The sequence below is a fragment of the Triticum urartu genome, chromosome 6A (assembly GCF_056163025.1).
Source record: "Triticum urartu cultivar PI428250 chromosome 6A, HENAU_Tu73, whole genome shotgun sequence".
Lineage (NCBI taxonomy): Eukaryota > Viridiplantae > Streptophyta > Magnoliopsida > Poales > Poaceae > Triticum > Triticum urartu.
The window spans coordinates 201,493,772-201,504,717 of record NC_141878.1 but is presented as its reverse complement, the minus strand read 5'-3'; the positions used below and the strand labels follow the sequence as shown (position 1 = coordinate 201,504,717).

General features: G+C 44.7%; 1 protein-coding gene across 5 annotated transcripts; it reads right to left on the bottom strand.

The window, feature by feature from the left end:
• Positions 1-3,119: 3,119 nt before the first annotated feature.
• On the bottom strand, positions 3,120-10,329 carry LOC125513386 (RNA-binding protein csdA). 5 transcript variants are annotated; one of them, XM_048678493.2, is made up of 4 exons: positions 10,102-10,329; positions 4,091-4,556; positions 3,548-3,646; positions 3,120-3,460 (listed from the first exon to the last, which is right to left on the bottom strand). In XM_048678493.2, exons 2-4 carry the CDS (start codon positions 4,549-4,551, stop codon positions 3,454-3,456), a joined length of 567 nt encoding a protein of 188 aa, XP_048534450.1. In that variant the 5' UTR covers positions 4,552-4,556; positions 10,102-10,329; the 3' UTR covers positions 3,120-3,453. The 5 variants fall into 5 exon arrangements, with proteins under 5 accessions (XP_048534450.1, XP_087383691.1, XP_048534449.1 ...); XM_087527565.1 differs by having other exon boundaries at positions 10,201-10,307; XM_048678492.2 differs by lacking the exon at positions 10,102-10,329 and adding an exon at positions 4,737-4,892.
• Between the last annotated feature and the right edge of the window lie 617 nt (positions 10,330-10,946).

Here is a 10,946-nt window from a genome sequence, read left to right as displayed (position 1 = left end):
TGAAACAAGGGCTTTGGCAAGATATTATTAGAGCTAAATATTTTGGTAGAGATACGGTAGCCTCGGTTAAGGGGGGAATCAATCACTCTCCATGCTGGAAGGCCATTATGAAAGTGAAAGATTTATATATGGTTGGGAGGAAAGTAGTCGTGCATTCTGGTAACATAGCTAGGCTATGGACTGATCCAGTTGGCGACCAAGCTCCATTTGCTGAACAATTTCCTCAGCTTTTTGCCATCTGCAATAATCCTGATTGTGTCGTGAAGGATTGTTTAGATGCTAACCCTATCACCTTCTTCCGAAGGAGATTGAACTCTGAACTTAATGAGCAATGGAAGAAAATGGTCTTGACGGTTAGGGAAACCTGTGTATCTACGAAAAGTGATAGTATCAAATGGGGGCTGGGTCCCAAGCCTTATTATACCACTAAAGCCCTATATACCTACCTGGAAAGAAACATTGCTGGTTGCGATTACCGCTGGATATGGAAAGCACGTATTCCTTTGAAAATTCAAATTTTCATGTGGCAGCTATCGCAAGATGCGGTGCTATCCAGGGATGTGATGAAACGCCGAGGATGGAAGGGGGAACCCAACTGTTCCTTTTGTGGGGAGAGGGAAACTTCCCAGCATCTCTTTTTCGCTTGCCCCGTTGCCAGAGTTACCTGGAGAGTAGTTGGGTGCATGTTTGGCACAGACCTATGCCCTAACAACTTGTGGCAGGCTTTTGTTTGGTGTTATACTTTTTTCCCGGGTGGCGATGTCTTTTATACGGTGGGCATTGCAGCTCTATGTTGGGCTATTTGGACCTGCCGCAATCGAGCTAGTTTTGAGCACGCCCCTCTCAAAACCCCGTTTGAATGCATTTTTTCTGCATGTGCACTTCTTTGTTACTGGGCAGGACTGATGAAGCAGGAGGACGCGGCGAGTCTGAGGGCTGGAGGAGCTTTGCTGAAGAACAATGCGTCTCGCATGATGAGGATCTGCGCAACGGCGCACCAGGATGGAGGAGTGCGTTGAGAAAGGAGATCGAGAAGAAGGAAGATGATCTGCTGCGACTTTTGCTTTATCGCTTTTGATCGAGATACCTCCTGCGCGAGGTTACTGTGGAGCATGTTGCTCTGATGTGAGCAGTGGTCTTTTGTTAAAACTGTGTGTTAGACGTTGGGGTCCTGGATTTATAGTGTCGCCGGGTTTTTGCCCCATGGTGAGTAATCTCGATGGCGAGTGCTCATGGTGGGTTTCCCGGCGATGCTTGAACCCGATTTCCTCTCTCCCGTCCTATTTGCTGAACTTGGTTGTATTTCCGTTATGTTCAAGTAATGAAAAGGGGATTCGCCCGGTTTAAAAAAAATGAATCTTTTTTGCGGCTAAAAAAACATTCATTAATTAACCAGAGTCATTACATTCCTGTCGACAAAGAACGTCGACCTCATCAGGGGCACTACGAAGCCATGCAGCTGTTTTGGGAACAAACGGCCCATTTGGGTGAGGGCATGGCTAGCCTTGTTTTGCTCACGTTTGATCAACGTTCTTTCATGCGGCCGTCCGGACAGGAGATGCGTGATATCTCCAACCATGGCAGCGACAAGAGGATACATGTTTGACATTTTAGATGTAAATATTTTTTTCCATAAATTTAGTCAAAGTTTGTGAGGGTTGATTCTTACAAAATACTTATATACACTACATTATAAAAAAGATGAAGTATAACAATAACGTTTGAACGTACGGGGCATGCCTTTGTATCATAGATAGGAGGCAGAATTGTTTTTCTCTCTCTTCAAATTCGAACATAATTCCCGTGCAAGTTTTTCAAACTGTTTGTTATAAGTAGTACTCCCTCTGTTCTAAAATAAATGTCTCAATCTTGATACGACTTTATACTAAAGTTAATATGAAGTCGAGACACTTATTTTAAGACGGAGGGAGAGACACTTATTTTGAAACAGATGGAGTATATTACAAGACACGGTATCCCTTTTTTTTTGCGGGGAAAAAAGGGAATTCATTAATTAAGTGGCAGCCATGTCTGCATTACATAGGTCCGGAACCTCGTCCGGCCCAGAATGAAGCCACACCGCAGTGCGCTTCTTTATTCGACCAGTACGGTATCCCTTTTTTAGAATCCTATAAGTTCAGGAATGCTCGCAAGTAGGCAGTAAAACCATCCGAAAGGGGGGAAACGCATCTTCAGTAGTAGTAGCAGTAGGTTCGAGTTTAGGGATTCAAGTGAACTCCACGATGCCACCCCGCTCCTCCAAAAGCCACTAGTACTAGTCCGTCCTTTGGTGTGGCCATCATCTTGAAAATCCGTGCAATGTGGTGGTCACTCGCCGTCGCGCGCAACTGCAAAGGAGGTCAAGCAACGGGACACGGTGCCTCCAAAGGCAGCGTCTGCAGCAGCGGCAAGGCTTTAGCTACCCCCGGGCCGGGCGGCCGCCTTTGGTTCCTCCTCCCCACGATAAAAGCCATGCATACTACTACTACAAAGAGACAAGGAAACCAAAGGAGAGGCCTAAAGAAAGAAGGAAAGCGGCGAGCCAAAGCTGAGGCCATGTATAAAGCGAGGCGAGGGCGAGATAACCGAAGAAGGCGGGAATCTAGCGGGAGCTGCCGTAGCCAATCCGCTGGACCTGGTGCCGACGCCTCCCGCCGCGAGGGCCGGAAACTTGCCTGGACGAGCGACGCTTTTGACCGGCATCTCTCGCACCTGGCCGGCCGGCACATGCATGCAGGTGCATATGGATATGGCATTGGCCATGGTAAAAGACGACAAGGGCATCCTATGCACTACTGTGACAGTGCGAGACGGGGCATGTCTTTAGCTTGCCGTTGGGCCGCGTGCAGGTTTTCGTGTCGCCGCGAGGAATGTGTTCTGCACGTGCTGAAGCGCGATTTTTGTTATGGTAGTAGATAGAAACGGTGGGTCGTGCATGCACAAATTAAGTTAGCGCGGCGCTGACACTTGCATACACGTGATGCGTTCCGTTTCGTTTTGTTAAAAAAATTTTACGACCAGTTGAGGTTAAAAAAAATTGTCTCTCCAGAGGAAAAGATAACATGCGAGACGGGTTGCAATGAACATGCGCACATAATCAAATCTCAGCTTAACCGGAATTTAAGACGCAATAGTACTACTAGTCAATAATACTTGTGAAGCAAGCATACGTCTTTGGGTTACATAACTCGAACTGCAAACTTGATGAAAGGAACGGAAATAATAAAACGGTAAACATAGCTAGTCATCATCGATCAGACGGACGGACGGACGGTCCCAAATGGGAAATGACAACCAAATCTAAAACGGGAAGAGACAAAACTAGTAAGCATGCACTCGAGGAGGATTTCTTTGCATTCTACTTTCTTCTTATGATGATGATGATGACGATCGCAGGACACGGACACCCTTTGCTGCTTCTGCTCATCGCCGCCGCCATGGCCTTCCTACACCTCAGTGCCTGCAAATCGATGCACACGATACATGGTTAGAGACCGGGGCATCCAACGCCGAGTCAAGGGGGCATGAAATGGATCTGATAGTTTACAAGAAATTTTCGTATGGCGTGGCGCTACCGGAGTCCCTCGGTGCGTTGCACCTGAAGCACTCCTGCCTGCTGGCGAAGTTGTGCTCGTTGCATCCAGACCTACACAGAGCCAGCAGAAATACAACACCTTTAGCACAAACCAAAATACTTACGGTCTTGTACATAAAGACGACCTACATCTACTAGCTTATCTACTAATTAAACGACAGTCATGTCGGTGAGTGGCACCTACTGAAAATCTATTGCTACTTGTTTTCTCGTGCATTGATATCTTCTTTTTATCAGGAAAAAAGGGACCCGGAAACAGGGGGGAGTGGCAGGGACAGAAGATATATACTACTAGAAGCAAAGGAACGATAGGATAGGCCAAACTACAAACAAAGTATTGTACGGTGTCCGTACCATGTGCAGCATATCCAGACACAAGGAGTAGTAAAAATGATTTTCTACTGTCTACGCATAGTTTAACGTTAAGTCTTAACTACATGAAGCTACCCAAATAAAGGAAAGGACAGGACAGGACAGTGTTTAAGCAACACGCACCTGGTGCAAATCCAGTCGCCAGACTTCCAGCCAGGGCGGCTGGCACGACCACCGGCCGCGCCGGCTCCCATGCCGGCGCCCATGCCACCGACAGCGCCGAAGCCAAAGCCCCTTGAGCGTGACATGTCACCATCAAAGCCACCAGCGCCACCATTGACGGCAGCTTCCTCCTTGAAGGCAGCACACTTGAAGCAGCTGGAGCGGCTGGCGAAGTTGTGCGCCCCGCAGGTGCAGTACCAGTCGCCCGGGCGGACGTCAGAGCCGGCACCAAAGCCGGTACCAAAGGAGGAACCACCCCCGACACGGCCGCCAAAGTTGGCGTAGTCACCACCAAGAGCACCACCGACGCTGCCACGGTCAGCGGCACTGCGTGGCTCGCTGCAGCGCTGGCATAGGTCCCGGCGACTGAAGTTGAGGTGCTGGCACGACCTGCAGTCCCAGTCTCCTGGCTTCCTGTTCATCTTGCCTGCAATGCCAAATGGATAGTCCGTCAGATACAAGGTGGTATGATCAAACAGAATAACAAAAACAACACACTTGAACAAGCCCAAGTTTGATCTAGTGTCTCGGCCCAGTCAAGAAACATAATCCAACCAAAAACATGTGGCGGGGTGTTTGGACGGACTGGCAGGCGAAGCTAAATTACCGAAGAAAAAGCTTGGATGCTGTGCTGCTGAGCTCCAAGATGAGAAGTGCTGTGAGGTGAAATGGTGATGCAGCAAGGTGCGTATGTGCAGTGGTATTTATAGCGCGTTTGGAGGGGATGCTGAAACCGAGGGTGAGCTATCCTTGTGCCTTTGATTCTAGGTGCGCTTTGGCCCGCGAAGAACAAGGGAATCGCGTAAAACTAGAAAGAAGAGGGGAGTTAAAGAAAAGAAAAGAAGAGAAAGCCATTAAAGGGCAAAAGAATTATAAGGAGTTTGAATGCCTCCTTTAACCTGCATCTGTGCCTGCCTTGGAAACATCTTTTGAGACATGGGGTGGAGGGAAGTGCACTTGCGCGCATTCTTGTGCTTAGGAAATTTAACATGCACAGTTACTGGTTTTTGTTGCATACTGATTATAATATTTTCAACTTTGATGCATCCAGAAGCAAAGGTGTGAAATGGCAAGAGTGGAGTAATATGGAAATTCAGGAAACATCGGCACACCACTGAAAGTGAAACCAAAAAATGCTAATGGATAAATGGAAGTGTTCTACACTAGTTTCAGACCACACTTTTAGTCAAAAAATTCTTTAAATAACACTTCAAACAAGGGAGTTCAACCATTGACAGTTCAAATAAAACTTAGCAAGGAGGAATTATATCAGAATTCATAATTATAAACCACCCCCCCCCCCCCTTTTTCTATCAGTACGACTTGAGTCAAAAGTTATTTGTCTCATAAGAACACAGTTCCACAAAACTGATGCAACTAACATTTCACAAACTTCAACATGAAAAAGACAATACATCTTCAGGTCTGATTCGCACTGTTGGGTAATACTTTTATTGGGCAAGGAGCAGGTCATTGCTAGAGACATCTGATGGTTTCAGAACCTGTGAAGTTTTTGGGTACGTATGTCACATAATAACAAAAAGGCACAGCTGTAATTTGAGTATGTAACCAACAGCAGTTTTTGTAAGGTAGAAATGAACAATTTTAGACCAAAGGAAAAGAGCAATTTTCGATTGTACCCCATGGTTATTGTTCTACTCTTCCAGGATAATTCAGACTGGATATGTACCGCCTTATAAATAATCTGTGTTTAACCAGCGCAGCAAAAGTACTTTTACAGCAAGAATGGATACGATTTAGTTGGACAAGGTTGAGGTCATTGGTTTAACTGCTCCGTGACAGGATTTCCTGTCATACCATTGTCCCAGGGACAACACATCACCCTCTTTTCTACCTGATTCCGAAGCCACAAGCCGTATCTACGATAAGGAATGTAAATTCTAATTAACTTTGCCTAATAATGCAGAAGATCACACTCGGTTGAGCAAATGTGGAACTTGATGCTCCAGCACTATTCACACACGTGTGACCGAATGCTGCATGTACAGGACCAATTCTAGAGTAAGCATATAAACCTAAAATCAGCATTTTTTTTATCCTAACAGAACAAGTATAGGTCTATATGAGGTGTCAAGAATGGTGGATTGGAGGCTATCATTCTGAACTTGGGATATATTTTCTGCTATGTTACTATTGATTCTTACCACTAAAAAAGGCTATTCACATCGCTATTATTCGACACTAACTTTGCTGTCTTTTACTAGCAATAATTGAGAAAAGCCCATAGAATCCATTCCAACCACCAACATCACATCGACTTAATGCTATCTATTTCATTTCTCGTGGTGTCTGTATCTGTTTCTATCTAGCATTCCACGACAATGGACTAGCTAAGATTGAGATAAGAAGGAACAACCATGAATGTGGTGACTGTGTAGCAGTAGCACCGAGTGAATATTCGAGACAATGGAAGGAGAAAAAGGAGCATAAAGCTTTCATCAACTTAAGGATGTAAGAATCAACATGATGTGCAAGTGATAAAAAAACAATAATACCGGAATTTTAAAATGATAAACTTCTTTTCTTCAGAGAAAAGATCTTACATTAGAGAAAAAATGTAATGCTATTTCATATAATGGAAAGTGACAGAGAAACCAACACTAGGGAAATTTAACAAACAAGAAACTTCTATTCTTCAGAGAGAAAACCTTCCAGTGGAGATGATTTATGATTCAGTTTCATACATTGAAGGACTGATGCACATAAAAATATGTGGAACATACTTGCTTGCTTAATAACTCAGATTTTATTTTCTTTTATTTTCCTTAGGGGTGGGGATGGGGGGAGGAACATATTCAGAACTTTTCGGCAATTCATTCATGCACCATTTCTATTTGGGCCTTGTGGTTCCTCGCTTAAGGACAAATTGTCATTTGGAATATAAGAACTCAAAACATAGGAAAAGGAAAAAGAAAAACACGGGATTTGAGATGTCATGTATCCTGAGGAAAACTTTAAAATCGTCATTTGCGTCTGGCTTGATAGTAAAGCAAAAGAAAGATACCCCAAGGTACATACAACTGCTTGGTTGGGGACATGATCAATAGAACCTTGCTGGATCTGTCTCACTCCTAACCAGTTCTGAGGTCAATTTACTTGGACCAATCAAATAAATCTTGTCATCGAAAGAATTTTTCCTATAACAATCCTATCCTTCTAAATTCCTATGTTTTCCCTTTTGTTCCAAATGGGCCCTAAGAGGCTAACGATAACACACCCTTGTCATGTGTACATAAATGGCCCTCTAAAAATATCCATAACAGAGGTGCACTTTTGTCTAATCCAAATGCAAAGGATGTGGACAGATAGTTGCATTGCTAGATAAAATCATGATAGTGATAGGAGATAAGTAAAAAAAGAAGTATCACTTCAAATCATCAAAAATGGATTGCTACGCTGTAAGTGCTGAGCACTAGACTTTATCTTTTTCGTTCAAAGAGCAGGACTTGAGAGGATATTTTCGAACACAGAGAAAGATGGCATCATCATATAATTAGCCCTCCACGCACATACCGAGATGAAAATGATTAATGGAATAAAGCAAATGGGAGCAGGGCTGATAAATAACTGGTGAGAATGTATGAATATCAATGAAGATAGACTGAAATCAACAGAGTAGTAGTCCTCGAGGGTGGCCTTGACCACCCTCTTTAGAATTCTTTTCACCTTCCTTTTATTTTAAGTTGTGTTTTGCATCTTTGTTGCAGTTTCCCTCGCCCTTTACTTGCTGTGCTCATCCTTGAGGCTTTACATTAGTGCATTTACTTTTGCTTTTTATCTAAATGTTTCTCTCATATGTTAGCAGTGTACTAGTAGTCTAGTACTGGTACTGGTGATAGTAGATGCTTGGAGCCCACATATAGGTTTCAAAACCATAGGATGATATGGCTTCTCTTCCATTCCATTCTCTTGGGTCAAGTGAAAGTGGAAGCAAATACATATCATGGAGTCGTTGGGAAAAAAACTGAGGGGCAAAAGCTAACTTGGATTCTCTCCTAGGGAAGTGCTTCCATGCATGACCATGACCGAACTCCAAAGGAAGTGAGATCACTTGATAGCCCCTAACATGCTTTGATTCTTTGTTTTTGCACATCCAAGAAGAACAGCTCAAGCTTTTAGCTTTCGTGTTACCAAGCGCAGTAAAACTATGATCAAGACTGCTTGGAACGCGGACAACCTTCAACAGCCCTACACTACGTGTTGTTGAGTGGTGGAACCAACACATGACTGGGCTTTAAAATAACAAGGGGAAAAACTCTGCATTCGACTGTTCAGCAGGATGTGAATTAATAGTTTTAATATATATCCAATGGGGTATATATTTTAGCAGGTGTTGACACTAATTGAGTCCTAGGAAAAGTACATTTCACCATTAAATTAAAATATGCACTATTAACTCTTAACATTCTGGGAAAATATGCACTATTATATTATTGTCATTGGTGAAATGAAAATGATATTACTAAATAAATTATATGTTCTAGCTCCATAATTTATTTGTTATTAATTAATATATTCATGTACTTTTCATATCTAAACTTGCATATATTTTCAAATCGAGGGACAGCGTTAAATTATACGTAGTCACATGATATAACATACTAGTACCAGTCAAACAGTCATAAACAATAGTACTATGCTGCCCCAAGGCATACAAAATTCCAGTCGGTATGCTCTTGTTCCTATGAAATGAATCATTAGCTGCGCTTAGATGCAAGTATCTAGGACTCTAGGATTCCAAAGATAGTGGTGCAATTTTCGTGGAGCACAATTCTTTCCATCTAGTCATGTACTCATGTGTGGTGTGTGCATGGTTCGCTTTTGAGAGGCCTGCGCCCTGGCCCACGTAGCAATGAGTCGGCACACGGATGGGCCGCACTACCTAAGACAAAGAACAACACTGTAGTGCACACACTTTAATTATATTGGTGCAGGTTGCAATGCATGCAAGCAGAACGCCATGAGTACCAAGCCATGTGTGGTGTGTTGATGGAGCTCACTTGGACTCCTGTAGTTCCTTGACTCGGTGACGTAATTGGACCTCGACAAGGTGAAAGCTAGGCTGGCCGGCTTTCTTGTATGCGCTCGATGCGGTGCCGGTGCACTGCGTTGCATATCAATGAGCTGCGCTAAAGATCTGCTTCGCTTTAAGGTTGGCCCGTCGGGAACATCGAGGCAATATGCGGTGAGGTGATTTTAATCAAGTTTAGATGATGCTGGGATAGTGCACGAAATGATTCGAGATGGTGCTGTTGATGATGTGCATAGGAGATGCAGAGGTTTCATTACCATACCAAAGATGCAAGCAGACAGCTGTCGGAGATCAAACAAGCCGAGCCACCGGTGTTCAAAACACGAGATGGTTTGGAGCATGCAACTGAGGTTCGTCCCTTGGAGGAACGAGTCAAGAATAGATATGAGTTATTTTTTCAGTAAAAAAAGAGACAAATATAACAAGCTGTGTGCTGTGCTCTGCGAGCAGCAAGGATTGCTGCAGTGGTCACACAACCCTCGAATCCAGAATCATCCCTACACCACCACACTGACACCGACCGTATCGGCGGCGAACCAACGCACCACCCCGCCCCCACCAATCGTCCCCGCCTGGAAACAGATGCCAAGCCACCTGTCGACTGATCAACGGAAGCACAAATCTCGAGGACGGGCACCCGCCCTCAAGCCCTACGGCGCGAACGAGACGGCCACGTGACTCGACGGAGAGAGGAAGCGGAAGGGAGAGGCCAAAACCGCCGCAACGTATCTACCGCCGAGTTCCCATCCCTCGATCCATCTCGTCGTCTCTACCGATCGATCCATCTCCGCGACGAGGAAACGGAAAGCGAACCAACGCACGCATCCTCAAATACGAAACAGGAAACAAAATCCAACCAAACCATGCGTGATCTGACGAGACGAACATCCTAGGGGAGCGGCGGCGACGGGTCACGCACCTGGTCGAGGAGACGCTCCGGCGACGATCCGGGAGCGAGTACAATCTCGTCGGGAGATCGAGGAGGGAGAGGAGATTTAAGGAGAGAATTAAAACCTGCCTCTTTATGTTGGGATTTCTTTCGGATTTTGGGATTTGTGTGCTCGCGGCGGCACGGCACGGCACCGACGTCGAGGCGGGTCAAAGGGTCCAGGCCCACCTGTCGGTGCGGTGGGCTGGACGTGGCTGCCAAGTGCCAAGTCCAATCCCTTCCATGCGCTGCCGAGGCTTTAACTGACATGTGGGGACATTGTTGCGCATTCAGACTCGATTATCCTGTCGTTATCTCAGCCGTCTAATCTGATGATTGATGACGCCGCTGATGGTCGTGGGGCTGATATAGGCCAAAATCACATATTTAAACTTCTTTATTAAAAAGCTTAGCACCATATGATCCTATTTAGAAAGTTTTTCATGATCTAAGACCATAATAAGTGACACATGTGTAGCAGGAACAGACGACAACTCCAAACGTTCTTTTATGGCAATTTTTTTAGGGACATTTACATCTATGCCCTTAACTCGAACCCACTACTCAGTTTTGCCCCTAATTTTTAGGTATGCTCAGTTTTGCCCCTCCGCCGTTAGTTTCACTTATAGAAATGCCCTTCTCTGCCGTTACCGTCCGGTCAAAGGTCTTTGACCGTCCTGAAAAAATAGCAAAAAAAATCAAAAAAATATGAAATTTGGTGGGATTGAAGATAGTCATGTCCGCAAGGCGCGTGCACATTTTCATGCCGTTCGGACACTCCGGGAGCTCGTGTCAAAGGAAAACATAAATTTTGTACGCATGCGAGCAGTAAATTC

Excerpts from the sequence above, each read along its gene's own strand:
- LOC125513386 (XM_048678493.2), bottom strand. The coding sequence starts at position 4,551 with ATGAACAGGAAGCCAGGAGACTGGGACTGCAGGTCGTGCCAGCACCTC. Across the intron at positions 3,647-4,090 it reads GGCGACTGGATTTGCACCAG|GTCTGGATGCAACGAGCACA; the intron begins GTGCGTGTTGCT and ends GGCTCTGTGTAG.